Raw genomic sequence first — 15,506 nt, forward strand, 5'->3', positions numbered from 1 at the left:
GTGAGTGGGGGCATGTATTAATTGGGTCAAGTCCAAGGCCGTCATGGAAGCCAAGAACTCCTGAGCTGCCGCCGACGTCTCACCCACTGATGGCAGGTTGAAATCCCCCAAGACCATAAGTCTGGGGGTCCCAACCGCCACCCCGGCTATCACGTCAGCCAGCTCAGGCAGGGCTGTTGATACATAGCAGGGAGCCAGGATATATTTACCACCTTAGTTATTTGTAAAAATAATAAAGGTGGGTAAATAAATAAATAAATAAATAAAAATTAAACATTGTTAACAAATGAATTTATGAGGCTTGAATTCATTTTATTTCACTAGGAATTAAAAATGTATTCTATTATACTGCAATAAACTTATAGCTGAATTAGAAATTTATTACATATCAGAGCTGTTACTGTTATTGTATAAGCCAATTTGAAAATCATTTTAAAACTGTTAGAACCTGCCTTGAAATCTCAAAGATCATTTTACAAATTGTAGAAAGAAACAGACTATCTTCCACCCTATATATTCTCTAATGTAGCAATTGCCCATTTTTCAAAATATGTGATGAATTAAATACACCATCTTGGACAGTGGTGGCGAACCTATGGCACGGGTGCCAGAGGCGGCACTCAGAGCCCTCTCTGTGGGCACGTGCGCCGTCGCCCCAGTCCTAGGCCTTCAGCTGGGTTTTATAAAACCTTTTCGCTTTAGGCCTCTGCCGCTGTGTGCAAAAAAAAAAAAAAAAAGGTTCAATCAGTCAATTTCAATTTCTCAGAGGAAAAAAAAGATCTTGCAAAGTTGGAATTGATTGATTGAATGTTTTAGTCCCACCCAGTCTGCCATTACCACCACAGCCACGCCCACCCAATGGGGCATGCCCACCCAATTGGCCACACCCAGCCAATGGGCCACACCCACCCAGCACTCGACGATGCATAAGTGGGTTTTGGGTTGCAGTTTGGGCACTCAGTCTCTAAAAGGTTCGTTATCACTGATCTTGGATATATCTCTTGATGTGATTTTGGCCCTCATAAACGAACTACTTGAACTTGAAACAAACAGTTCCTAGATTTTCATGGCCCTGTCTAGGAATGCCATAATTTTCTGTCACATCCACATACATAAACACTGCGCTGAAATTAAAATAAATCAAATAGTAACTATCCAAACCACAATGAAAATACATTAAATTACATCCCTACATCTCACAGAAATACTGTATTATTTTGGGGGGATACATTAAAAAAATGGTGAGGAAAAACTGATTGCAGAGTACTTCTTAAAAGTTAGAAATGAATCCTATGTGAAAGACTTGGATCTAGGACTAAAAAAAAATCATTATGCCAAGTAAAGTAAGGATAAGATTAGATATTCAAGATGACAAATAACTAATGTGACTTTCTGCATGATAAATCACAAATATAAAGTATTAGTCATGGTAAAGTGGGTGAGAAAAGAATATTGACACTATTTTTTCTTAATCATTAAAATGAGCTACATTGCAATGAAATACAGTCAGCAGATATCTATTTATTACCGAAGATAATGAATACTAAAGATCACTCCCTGGCCATCAGAGCCTCTGTTCATATAATTTAAAGACTGTTTAACAGAAGCTAACAGAAATCTGTTAACAAAATGTAACAACAAGGAAAAAAACAGATTTAAATTACCTTGAAATGCCTCCTCCTGTTACCTCACGTAAGAGACGGCAATGGAGAGGAACAAACTCCAGCAATTTTGAATACATAGTCTGGAGACCATTTGGATGAGACTGAACATACTGTTCTATAATCACCTATGAAAAAGCCTCAGTGTCAAACCTCAAACTAAAGTTCACACATTTTTAAAAAAGACACTTTGAGCCTACAGTCCCAATCCCTGTTTTTATACAGCATGCTCAATATGTTAATTTTACGGGAGGAGGATAGTGGTTAATTCAGCCTAAAAGATTTATCTGCGATTTTTAATACATGTCACATAATTAACAGCCTTCTTTTATCACTGGTAACTCCAATGCTATTCAGTGATAATCATGCTGCTTTCTGCTCTAGCTTTTGGAAAATCAGAGCTGGCAGGGCCACTGAGTCCAACTACCTGCTCAGTGCAGAAATCCAAATTAAAGTATCCCTAACATATATCAGTCTCCAACTTATGTTAATCTCTGCTTGAAACTTGCATAAAAGAGTCCACTCTTTTCCTTCTTTTGTAAAACGAAGAGTCACAGATATGGATAGTGTCCGTTCTTCCATCAGTTCCCTCTAGCATCACTTACCTCGTCTATATATGGTTTCACAAGGACTTCGCCAACTAATGCCTCGGCATCCCGTGTTTTGTCTATTGTTGCATAGGTACGTAGGCAATGTCGTATTATGTCGATGTTAGAGGTCTGAAGTCCTTCTAACAGCAGCCCTTCTAGAGATTGCTGCAGTGTTGCTGTTATGCCAACTATACGCTATGATTTTCAAAACAGAATGAGGACAATTGTTAACTGCATTGGGAAAATGAATGAGATTCATTAATATCATTAATTTATTTAAAAGTGCATATTATTCTCAAGAATAATATAATTAATATCAGATTAAACAAACTGATTATGAATCATGGGTTGCTGGCTAACAGTCCATTGAAGCTTAAGCGACAAAGTATTTGTTAGTCTTTAAGGCAAGCAAGAGAATAATATAGCAACTGAAAGGGAAACTAAGATTCCATTTAATTAATATTCGCATCTAAACGTTACCATAAATACAAGCAATTATTTTTAAGAAGCATTTATTTGGTATTTGAAGCATATACTTATTGAAATATATTGCTTTTAATGGATTGCTTTTACTTGATTTAAAGTTAAATGTAAACTGAATCCCCTTGACATTCCCTAGGCGACAGGAGTGTAACCGATATATTTTATATTTTTCTGTTTTGTTTTGATCTCAAATATGCACCAAAGACTGCCATTCCTTTGGATGGCATCATTTAACTCAAACCTATTTAAAGCTGATTAGTAAAAAGACTCACAATAAAATAGAAAGCAATGTTGCTGTGGGTGTTAAACCAGATAGCATACTTACTGGTTTCAGTTTATCTAAAAGGGGCATTCCTTTGCTCTGTACCGCATGAAATTGCAACTGGTTGAATTCGGTAGCGATTCTCTCTAAAATCTGTCCGGTCAGAAGTGGACTTGAATTGGCACACAGAAAGACATAAATTCAGTATAAAAAACAGTACATAATTTATTTCTCCATTTCTCTCTTTCCCTGTGTTTGAGTATATAAATATATAGAAGGGGAGTTTCTGTAATCTGTTCTGAACTATCAGCACTAAATTTAGCAGGACCAATAGACCCAATAAGAAGGCTCCGCAGCTTAGGAAAGGAATAGCTTTGAATTGTAATAGCTGAAATTACTACAAGAGGGAACAGACCTAGATCACACGATTACAGTGGCCCAAGCCCCACCTTTATTTCCCCTCATGTAAATAAATGAGTGACAGCTTTTCATTTACCTAGAGAAATAATTCCTTAAGCCAGGGATCCCCAACCCCCGTCCGTGGACCAGTACCGGGCCGTGGCATGCCAGCAACTGGTCCGCACCAAAGCCCCATCCGTGGGATGCAGGCAGCACACAAAACCACGGCCCCTCTGATCCGCAGACAAACCTTTCTCCATGGAACTGGTCCCTGGTGCCCTAAAGGTTGGGGACTTCTGCCTTAAGCCATGAAACTTGGGCCATTTTTTTAACAACAGTGTACCTGTGGCTGATCATATGCATCTGAATTAGTTTTAGAACAGCTTCTTTTTAAACACTCGTTTTCCCTCAGAGAAAAGAAGAAAACCGTGTCTTATAAAGCATACACAGCATCATCAGCCATGGAGGACTCATATAAATTTCAGAAAGATTGGGCTACTCATGTATATAGGAATATAAAAACACACAAATTATATTACATAAATTAAATCATTAAATTTGTTGATATGCATATAGCAGTAATAGTAATTCAGGGAAAATATTATGACTACGGCTGCATTTTTTGAAAAGAGTTTTTAGAGACCCATAGCCTCAATATTCAATTAGTTTATTCGAGAAAGCCCTGAGAAAATAAATATGTTATCCCATACTGGTCTTTTGGGAAGCAAAGATATGCTCTTCTAAATGTTTAGTGGAACTTATTATTTTATCATATAATTATAAAAAGACCAATTATACGTTATTGCTAAACATATCCAAAGAAAAACAAATTGGTGAATGAAAATAAAATTTAATTGTCATACCTGCTTACTTCTAATGATGTTTCTTTTGAATTTTGGGAGTGTAGAATTTTCTCTATCTTCTCAACTGATTTAATAACTTGAATAAGTCTCAAGACACAGACCTAATTTTAAAAAAAGCAGATATAACTGTTTTTAAGGTTGATTTTGATCTGCCTTTAAACCTAAAATAGTCTGGCTCTGCTATATCAATTTTCTCTGATTACTGTCTGCTAGATACCGATATTTCTGAACACAGCAAAAAGTATGTTGAAGTGAACTGAGAGAATGTACAAGGATTAAATTGCAAAGCATTATACAAGAGCAGAGTGAATGAGTCAAGAGGAAGGAGAAAACTGAGAAAGTTGTAATTGGAGGGAACTGATGAGATTTTTTAAAGAGAGGAACAAAAGGGAATGCAGGAAGCAATGTATGGCTGTGCTGGAAGCAAGGACAGAAAGACATAGAGAGGTATAGAGAATGGGATTGGGGCAAAAGAGATGTAGTTCTTATATCTTTACTTTCTTTGGCTAATCTCCCTGACAGTGAGGACAATTAATCAGTGGAATAGCTTGCCCCCAGAAATCGTGGGTGCTCCATCAATGTAGATTTTTAAAAAGAGGCTAGACAGTCACTTGTCTGAGATGGTATAGGTCAGTGGTGGCAAACCTATGGCACAGGTGCCAGAGGCGGCACTCAGAGCCCTCTCTGTGGGCACACGCGCCGTCGCCCCAGTCCTAGGCCTTCAGTTGGGTTTTATAAAATCTTTTCGTTTTAGGCCTTCACTGCTGTGTGCAAAAAAAAAAAAAGTTCAATCAATCAGTCAATTTCAACTTCTCCCGGAAAAAAAAAAGATCTTGCAAAGTTGGAATTGATTGATTGAACTTTTTAGTCCCACCCAGTCTGCCGTCACCACAGTAGCCACGCCCACCCAATGGGCCACACCCAATTGGCCACACCCAGCCAATGATTTATTTCTCCGGTACTCGACGATGCATAAGTGGGTTTTGGGTTGCAGTTTGGGCACTCGGTCTCTAAAAGGTTCGCCATCACTGGTATAGGTTCTCCTGCTTGAGCAGGGGGCTGGACTAGAAGATCTCCAAGGTCCCTTTCTATTCTGTTCTGTTCTGTTCTATTCTATTCATTTCTACTTTGCCTACCCCAAAAGGAAATAGCACAATGTATGCATATACAAATGCTTATATAAGTCCCCCAAAGAACATATTTGAATGCATTCTATACTTTACAAATGGGAAATATAAACTATATTAGAAATAATAATCTTATAAGGTAAATCTGGAACTAGAATTAGCCAACTTTTCAGTTTGCTGTCTTAAAGGATAGCACAAATAACTAGCATGTAGATGGTACTCCAAGCAGTAAAGGCACTCTGAGCAGTCACCTATCAGCCTACAATAAGATCAAAAGTAGTAAATAAATAAACAAATCTACAAAAAAAACCTTTGTGCCAGAAAAATAATCAAATACAAAACACATGCATCATAGGACAGATCTCCATTTATAGCAATTTTCCATTCACTTTCTGAAACAGCCAAATTTCACCAGGTTTCCAAAAAAACAACATGATTTAATGATTAGATTTCAAAACAGAGATACATTCATTTTCATCTACTTATGTTGCTCTTTTGATGTACAAATACAATCAAATACCTTTTTTTCCCTGATATCTTCTTGTTTAGACAAACGGTCATCAATTGCACGTATTTCTTCACTAACACATGACTTAAGACTCTATGGAACATCAACAAAAGTGTAAGCTTCACAATGTTTCTTTAATGAAACAACAAAACATGCACCTATTAACACAATACATTTTGCAAATGGACAACATCTTAAGAAAAAGCCAAGAAATTTTAGCCAAAAAAGTGTCCAAGCAGTACTTCAACTATACAATGTCATGACATTTTGTAGAATAAGAATTGTTCCAGTATCAACAAATTACATCAGTTATCTTTGTGCATGAGTGGTTCATATTCATTCCAACAATTTCATTTCATTTCAATCATTTCAATTTTTTAGGTCATCCAATTATTCCTGCATGACTTCCTGGGCTTTAATAATAGCTCCTACTTTTAATTTCATACAAACTAAAGCTAAAAATTATTAAGCAAGGAACTCTTACTTTCTTAAATTTATTTTTAATTGACTGTGTTAGCATTCTTATCCACATTGTTGGATTCTCAAAACAGGAAAGTCTTAACTTATATATCTAAGAATAAAATAAACCCAAAGAAAATAGAGTATTTCACTTTCTAAAACCTGGTATTTTTAATGGTAAGATCATAAATAGTATATCTGCAATGGAACACTCAGCACAATTATCCACACTGGCTTCCTTAATAGATTCACCTACTCGGATTCATTTTAAAGAGAACTAAAGTGAAACATCATTTGATAGCATTTTGAATCCCCTCTACTTTTGTGTAGAATTGGGTGGCCTTATAAATGTAATAAATACTTAAATTACACCATAGTTTTTTTCTTAAAAACTGGAAGAAACGGCCTAGATGGAACTATTTCCAAATGGATTCACAGTTGGCTAAACAATAGTAGCCAACACGTGATCCATAATGGGTCTATGTCCACATGGTAGGAGATATGAAGTGAGGTACCTCAGGTTTTGTCTGGGACTCAATACCGTTTGACATCTTCATGAATGACTTAGATGAGGGAATCAGATATCAAGAATCAGTGTGATTTTAGGTGGTAACAGCAATCTCCCCCAAGCTTTATGTCATCTGAATATTTTATGAGCACTCTGATTATGATATCTGATTATGATCAAATGTCAAGAATCTTGATACATTTGAACATTGGACCCTATCCAACAAAATGTTGTTCAGTGTCAGGATACATAAAATTCTGCACCTAGGCAGGAAGAACCAAATGTATAAATGCAAGATAAGAGGTGCCTGGCTTAGCTATATTTCTTGTAAGAAAAATTTGGAGATCTTGGCAGACCACAGATTAAATCTTTTTAGAAATGATTCAGAGAAAATTCAGTTGATTTTTCAGCCTTTCTCCTAGAGTAAACAGGTGTTCAACAAAAATATAATGTGTGGGACTATAGTTAAAATTGCTTAATTGAAAACATACAGAGTAAGTCCCAAGTATTATAAATCATTTGCTGAGCTCTCAACCCAGTTATTTTAACTTGAAAAAAATCTTATCATATAAACGTATCATAACATCCCATAGTACTGATTTATTATTTGCTCTTCTTATTCAATGCAAGACAAAGTTTGACTTAGGCACTTTAAAATTTCAGCTCAACAGAAAAAGATAATTTCAACAGACCTACGTGCTAAGAAAATGTAATACTTTGCAGTCATTCACAAATGAGAGTAAATGTATATGTTTAATACGTCTTGAATTAAGTACTGATTTACAAATCCAGTTGTTTATTATTCTAAAAAAAAGTATTTATCCATGTATATAACTCTGGAAAACTTAGCTATTAATGAATAACTGAATAGCTGGTTTGGTCTAGTGGCCCAAGCTAGATACTACTATACCATGAGTTCTAGTCCTGGATTACACAAAAATACTAGTTAAGTGACTTTGGGCCTAATTTGGAATATTAGATATGTTGACTATTGTGGTTTTAATTGCAACAACTATTATGATTTTAACTGTAAGCCACCCAGAGTAACTTTGCAAAGTAAGATGAGTGGCATATAAATTTAATAAATAAAATGTTCATCATCTGAATTTTTTTTACAAAAATAATAAAGATGGGAATCTACTGTAAATAGCTAAATGCATAATAACTATAAATTCTGTTCCATTGTTGATATTTTCAGGTTTTTTTTTCTTACCATGCAGAGATGTTCTTAAAATGTTGAACATTTTGTTTTGGAATTCTTAAATTCCAACCTTTAAAAAAACCCTGTCTATAAAGCGTTATTTACAGGATTATAAAATATCTATGAGGCACCTATAGCCTTTACATTAGAAAATATTTCAGAACATACCATAACTTCTTCTCGCAACTGTCCCAAAGGCACTGAAAGCTGATTAAGGGCTTTGTCCATGCCAACCTAAAGAAATTCCCAAAACATATTACTATTAATGAGCAGTTAAAAATAAAATCAAAGGAATGTTTTTAGGTATTTCATTTTTTTCCTCTCGCTTCTTTACTGATATATTCTAGTTGTTGATGTTTTATTTTCTAATTTTTTGTGTGTTAAAACTAAACGTCAAATATTAGGCATGTGAAACAGATTCTGTAATGTATTCCATTTCTACTGAGAGCAAATGTTTAAAAATGTATCTACGGTCAACTTTTCTTTATATGCTATATTTCTAGGGACTGCCCATTTTAGTCCTAACACCAGCACTAGCTTTATTAAATAGCCAGTTTTCACAGAAAGCTGATTGGGGGTGGTGGTGGTAGGCAAGGGATAAAACACATATATTGCCGGGTCATGTAAACTCCTTACATGTAATATAAAAGTGCAGAGTTTGTATCACAACACATTTTTTTTTTGTCATTTTGATGTCATTGTGGCTGTGAATGCTTCCACTTTTGGGGCGCTTGTATCTCTCGATCTCTTATTTTTTAGTACTTTGAGACATTTTGGCTTTATTGTATATCTTTGATTTTTTACTGGTAGATATTTCCTGTGGTAACATGGCATTTGCTTACTTATTGTATGCTACAAATCTTTCAGTGCTTACTTTTGAAATGAAATATTTACTGACAGAAAAAAAAGCAGACAATATACCCTGTGGTAAGATGGGCAGCCAATAAATTTTATAAATAAATAAATATATAACTCAGTAGCAAATCACTTTGTTCTTTATTTAGGTCACAAATTGCCTGCTCTGGAGAGCCTACGTGCTAAAATGTGCATCTACCATGTGCCACATGCTCTCTTCTCAACAGGGTACATTATCAGACTGCAGGCAGCCTGTTAAATAGCTTGGAACTAGACCAGAAACTCTTAAAGTCACATTGAAACTAATAGGATAACTAGTCATACAACTAACTTAACCATTGTGGATTTAAATTGGACCTCATCATAAATAATTTTATTTGCAATGACATTTCTTTCTATGGCATATTTAATCTTAGATGCTCGGGGAATATATAATATAAATGGTATAATATGCACTAAACACATGTAAGGCAATCTGACAATTTACCAGGTTGGTAGAGAGATTAACAAAGTCTGCATAATCCTTGTTTATTAATTCAATCATGGCGGTTTTAAGAAGCTTGTAGTATAATTCAAGGTCATCACGAAGTTCTTCCAACTGAACACGTTTTCTGCACTCTGACACAAAGTGATCAACATCGAAGTCTGGCTGCGAAAGAGAAAAGTATAAAATGAGCATAATTGTTGAGAAATGATCTATCATACAAACTGTAATTCTTTATTTTTTAAAAAAAAAACAGGATTTACTTATTTATGAAATATATAGGCCACTGCAATGCTAGGACAATGGGTAGCGTGCATTATAGGGCTATCTCTACATATCATCGAATGAGAAAGACTGGGAAAACAATCAATTATTCAGAAACAAAAGCATAGCACAGGGGTCCATTACCCATTCTTGACTCAAATCGTGGGGAAAGAAGGACTTTTTTTTAAAGATGAGGGCAATACAAATCTTGGGGGAACTGTCCTCCAGAGGGCAGGCATTGTGAAAGAGACAGCCTGCTTTCTGCATTCCACCAGGTGACATTGTTTAATTGATATTTAACTAATATGCTTATGAAACTTCCTGAAGAGACAATGAACTGATTACCAAGGTGCCCTTTCAAAGTTGTACTGCTGAAGGACAGGGTGAAGTCATAAATAATCTGTTGTTTTGAGTTTATTCTAGGTGGTTTTGGGTTCTTTTTAACAGGAGGAAAATTTACATATGACAACTTGGGATGAGTTCTAAGGAAGCAATTGAGGAGCTTTGAATTCAGAGATCAGTGTATGTTCTTGACCTTTCTGCAGGCATAGCAAGGCAACACTAAGTATATCAATGCTGTGTAATCATTAAGTTGTTGGTCTAGGCTGGGGATATAAAATTTGGCTTGATTGGAAAAAATAAAATCTAGAATCAACAAATGGAGCTAAACGATAAGGGGATTTTAGACGTTAGTACTGTACTTCTTGCTTCCCAAACTAGAAAATTCAATGCCACAATATATAATGATGACCTAGGAAGTCTTCAAAGAAAATTATCCAAGTTCATACAATATAAGCATTCAATGGGCATGAACACACTACAACTATACCTTTACTATCAAAGTCAGCGTGATTCTGAATCTCAAAAATATCATCCATTTGGCTTTCACACAGGCATCTATTTAGTCACTGGTGGAATACATTCCAGTTTCTTTCTGGGTGCAATTCAAGGTGCTGGTCATTACCTTTAAAGACCTATTATTGTCAAGCTGCGGGAAGTCAGAAAATCCAGGCAATTCAAATGAATATAAAGGTTTATTGCAAGCTTAAGCTCTCTCCCAGAATCTCAACTACTAATGGTCAAAACAAATTGCTGGTAGATAAGAGTCAGTGGAAATCCAGGTGGGCTGGACTTAGATCCTTTGTGGACGTGAATGCTGCGTTTGACCCCTCCTTCAGCTGCGTTTGACCCCTCAAGATGCTGCGTTTGACCCCTCCTTCAGCTCAGCCTGGTCATGTCCTACACACCTATATGGCACAAGGCCAGTTTATCTGCAGGACTGCCTTTCACTAAGGACTTCTATCCATTCCTACCAGGTCAGCTAGGGTGGGCACACTCCTAGTGTCTTCTAAATATTGCCAATTGACAGGAGCTAGGAAGTGCACCTTTTCCGTGACAGCCCCTGCTCTCTGGAATACCCTGCCCCCTGAACTTTGGCAGGTCTCTACCCTGCTAGCCTTTCATAAAACTTTGAAAACCTGGCTCTTCCCCCAAGCACTGGGCTAAGATTAGATGACCGCACATCAAAAGTTTGACCGTTTGGAATTTTTTTTGTTTTTCATGTGTTGAGGCATACATTTAATACGCTTTTGTATGTTGCTTTAAATTTTGATTGGGGAGGCTCCCAGACTTGGTTATAAGATGGCTATATAAATGTTTTAAATAAACTTAGGTAACTATTGGATTTAGGTCTAATACAACATTGCTCTACTTATACCTATACTGTTCTTTTCAAGCCAAATTCATTTCTAACAGCTCCTACAACATACTACCTGGGCTGCATATATTCTAACATCTCAGGTCTAGATGTAGTTAATTAGGAAAGGAGTCCCCACAGATTTTATTTCACTAGCCCAGGGGTAGGCAACCTTGGCTCTTTTATGACTCGTGGACTTCAACTCCCAGAATTCCTGAGCCAGCCATGCACAGGTCTCAAACCAAGGCTGCCGACTTTTCAGCTGACAAGCCCAGCATCTTCACCACTGAGGTCTCGTGCTGCCTGATAGTTAGTTAGGTTAATATAAAACAAACAAGAATTCCAATGAGCAAGAAAAATATACAGAGCTGTATGTAACAATTAGTGAGTCAAATGTTTGGATGAATAGCTAGGTGCTGATATAATTTCAAGTTCAATTTGTCTTCCATTTTCTCAGTATGTACACACTATAGTTCAGAGAAGAGCAACTAAAATGATCAAAGGCCTGAAGACTAAAACATACAAAGAATGGCTGCAGGACTTGGTTTGGCTAATCTAAAGAAAAGAAGAAACAGAGGTGACATGATAGCAGTATTCCAGTATTTGAGGGGCTGCCACCAAGAAGAGGGCATCAAATTATTCTCCAAAGCATAGTGAGGACAATTAACCAGTGGAACAGCTTGCTTTCAGAAGTTGTGGGCGCTCCGTCACTGGAGGTTTTTAAGAAGAGACTAGACAGTCACTTGTCTGAAATGGTATAGGTTCTCCTCGCCTGCTTGAGCAGGGGGCTGGACTAGAAGACCTCCAAGGTCCCTTCCAGCTCTATTCTAATTTATGGAATATACTTGTGTTGAGTCAGACCAAAAATCTACTCACTCTTACAGCTACTATGGTTTAATGGTTAGAATGATAAATTAAATGAACTGGATAACTTTGGACTAATTACAATCTCTTAACATGATTTACCTCACAGGGAAAAAAGGGGTATGTGGTAGGAGACACAGGAATTTATATATATGCCATCTTGACTTTCTGGAATGCAGGCAGAATATGTATTTTAATCTATTATTCTATATCACAATAGTTAATTTTTAAACATTTAAAGAATTGATATTCCTGCCCAACTCAATACAATTTTGTGAAGCTTACAAGAAATAACCAAGATAAAAACAATCATCAATAATATGATTGCTTAATCAGATGTCTGTAGGAATTTTACAGATAAAAACTTTTATGATGGTCTGACAGTAGTGGAGAGCTTTTACAATGCCTGCATTGAGCTGACATAACGATGTATTCTGCTGATGATCTTGAATACAGGTAGTCTTCAACTTACGACCACAATTGAGCCCAAAATTTCTGTTGCTGGATATTTGTTCAGTGAATTTTGCCCCCATTTTACGACCTATCACAGTTGCTAAGTGAATCACTGCTGTTGTTAATAACATGGTTGTTAAGTGAATCTGGCTTCCCCACTGATTTTCTCAGAAGGTCACAAAAGGGGATCACATGACCCTGGGATGCAGCAACTGTCATAAATATGAATTGGTTGCCAAGCATCTGAATATTGATCACGTGACCATGGGGATGCTGCAATGGTCGTGTGAGAAACAGTTGTAAGTCATTTTTTTTCAGTGCCGCTATAACTTCGAACAGTCACTAAATGAACTTTTGTAAGTCAAGGACTACCTGCTTTTTTATTTCAAATTGACCAATGGTTTTATGCTTGTATATTTTTTTTAATTAGTTTTTATGGGTACTCATTTACTGATTGCAATTGGGACCAGTAACTATCACTAAGTAACATACTCATAAAGTGAAAAATCATGTGACCGTGTCTGGCTTGCAATGGCAATTTATCAGTTGTAGCTAGCTGTAGACCATGACTTGCAACCTCTTGCCAATTTCTCATTGACTTTGCTTGTGGGAAGCCAACAGGAACTTTGCAAATGATCATGTGACCACAGGAGCTGCATCCATTGTAAATGTGCACCAGTTGCCAAATGCTTGAACTGCAATCATGTGACTATAGGGAAACTGCGACGGCCGCAACTTTGAGAACCAATTGTGAGTCTACTTCAGAGCTGCTGAATCTTCACTAAATGAATGGTTAGTAAGCAAGGACTGTCACTGGATTGTTTTTAATCAGTTGTGAACTACTCAGCTCTCCTAGATGAAATACAGGTAGTCCTCAACTTACAACAGTTCATTTAGTGACTGTTCAAAGTTACCACAGCACTGAAAAAAGTGACTTATGACCATTTTTCACACTTATGACCTTTGTAACATTCCCATGATCATGTGATCAAAATTCAGCTGCTTGGCAACTGGTTCATACTTATGCCCACTGCAGCGTCCCGGGTCATGTGATCAGTTTTTGCAACCTTTTGACAAGCAAAACCAATGAGGAAACCAGATTCACTTAACAACCGTGTTACCAACTTATCAACTGCAGTGATTCACTTAACAACGGTGGCAAGAAAGATCGTAAAATGGGACAAAACGCACTTAACAAATGTCTCACTTAACAACAGAAATGTTGGGCTCAATTACGGTCCTAAGTCAAGGACTACCTGAAAAGGCATACAAACCAAATAAACAATAGCATGCCATCCTTGCCCGTGTCAAGCATACAGACACCCACACACATCAAATCACACATAAGACTACAACACGTTGACAAGCCCATTTATAGGGTTTCATAAAAACTAAAGTCTCTTATCTGAAGGCTCCTGAGCACTTCGTGGATACTTTTCGACAGTGTAAAAAGTGGTTTACTCCTGCCTCCTGGACTATTTTGATTCCCCAACCTAGTCAGGGTATTTCTTGGGGCAGAGGGTGTTTTTGTAATTGGTTGAAACTGAGATGAATTTGAAAGCTCTAGTGGACCAGGGTACCCCCGAGGCGTGTGGTCGTCTGGCTAGGGACCCCTTTTGGAGTGACGTAAACCTCCGTGGGCCTTTCCGTAGCCTTTCGTCCAAAAGGGAACTGGGTCACGTCTGGAGGGGCTGTGTGGGTGTTTAGGGTTTAAAAGAGCGCGGCTTCCCTGCCCCGAAGGAGAAAGAGGAGCTTCTCCGCCTCCGCCTTTGAAGGGGTCCAGGTGAGGACAGGTGCCTGCCTGCCTGCCTGCCCGGGCGTCCCGCAAGGGACTCGGCCTCCGTTGCCCTCCAGCTGCCTCCCCAGCCCAGCGCCGGAGCTTCGGCCCAGCCCTCCGCCCTCTCCCGAGCCCTCCCGCCCGCCTCACCTTCATAAACTCATCCTTATCGAAGCACAAGTTGTCGGGTCCCCGCGGCAGGTTCATCGCGCCCGAGCGGCAGCCACCCGCAGCAGCCACGTCCCCGCAACCCGCCTCCTCGGGGCGGGGGAGGGGGGGGGAAAGGGAAGGCACTTCCGCCAGACGACGACGTCGGGATCCGGCCTGGCCTTCTCGGGTGCTCAAGAGCGGCCCCTGGAGGCTTTCGGGCCCACTGCAGCCACGGAAGAAACGAAGCCACCGCCTGAAGTACCTAGAACAGGGGTAGGCAACCTCGGCTCTTTTATGACTCATGGACTTCAACTCCCAGAATTCCTGAGTCAGCTATGCTGACTCAGGAATTCTGGGAGTTGAAGTCCATGAGTCATAAAAGAGCCGAGGTTGCCTACCCATGATTAGAAGCCGAGGGATGCGACGCCAAGGCGTCTCGCTTCACTGCGCTGAGGGGGAAGTCGGTCCGCCGTGCAACTCAGAGAGTGGCCGGTTTGGAAAGCTTTGCTTCTGGGCATGCAAGCGCTTGGGAAGAGAGAGGAAGCCCGCTTTCCGCTTGGATGATCGCGTGGAGTCCCTGCATGTCTACCTGGGAGGGAGCCTTTTCTCTGCCGCATTAAAGCGCCCTCGACTCATTCTTGAATCGCTGTGTCATCTGATTTTAATATGCTGCTAACAGCCACGGTCTAATTCTGCATGAGCTGCAGAACTTTATTTCTGGGGCTTTTGTACTTTACCGAATTGATTTGACACCTGCGAACCAGTGATGTCAGCAGGGGAGCAAGAAAGCAGGTGCAAGCGTGACCCACAAAAAGCCTGCTCGTTTTGTACCTGCGGCTGTATGACACCTGACACGCACATGAGAAAGAATGGGGCACCAGTCGCAGCACTGCATCCTCTGT

At 38.6% G+C, this 15,506-nt stretch overlaps 1 protein-coding gene across 1 annotated transcript in view; it reads right to left on the reverse strand.

Moving 5' to 3' along the window:
• Positions 1-14,709, reverse strand: part of COG2 (component of oligomeric golgi complex 2) — a 30,046-nt gene extending 15,337 nt beyond the window's left edge. Inside the window, exons 1-8 of the mRNA XM_015824909.1 lie at positions 14,605-14,709; positions 9,404-9,565; positions 8,230-8,295; positions 5,906-5,986; positions 4,259-4,359; positions 3,060-3,168; positions 2,267-2,446; positions 1,665-1,789 (exon numbers count right to left, since the gene is read on the reverse strand). Of these exons, the coding sequence (XP_015680395.1) occupies positions 1,665-1,789; positions 2,267-2,446; positions 3,060-3,168; positions 4,259-4,359; positions 5,906-5,986; positions 8,230-8,295; positions 9,404-9,565; positions 14,605-14,661 (881 nt within the window). The 5' untranslated portion in view covers positions 14,662-14,709. The remainder of the gene's footprint in view (positions 1-1,664; positions 1,790-2,266; positions 2,447-3,059; positions 3,169-4,258; positions 4,360-5,905; positions 5,987-8,229; positions 8,296-9,403; positions 9,566-14,604) is intronic.
• Positions 14,710-15,506: the final 797 nt, after the last annotated feature.

The sequence above is a fragment of the Protobothrops mucrosquamatus genome, unplaced genomic scaffold (assembly GCF_001527695.2).
Source record: "Protobothrops mucrosquamatus isolate PMUCROS unplaced genomic scaffold, P.Mucros_1.0 scaffold2411, whole genome shotgun sequence".
NCBI lineage: Eukaryota > Metazoa > Chordata > Lepidosauria > Squamata > Viperidae > Protobothrops > Protobothrops mucrosquamatus.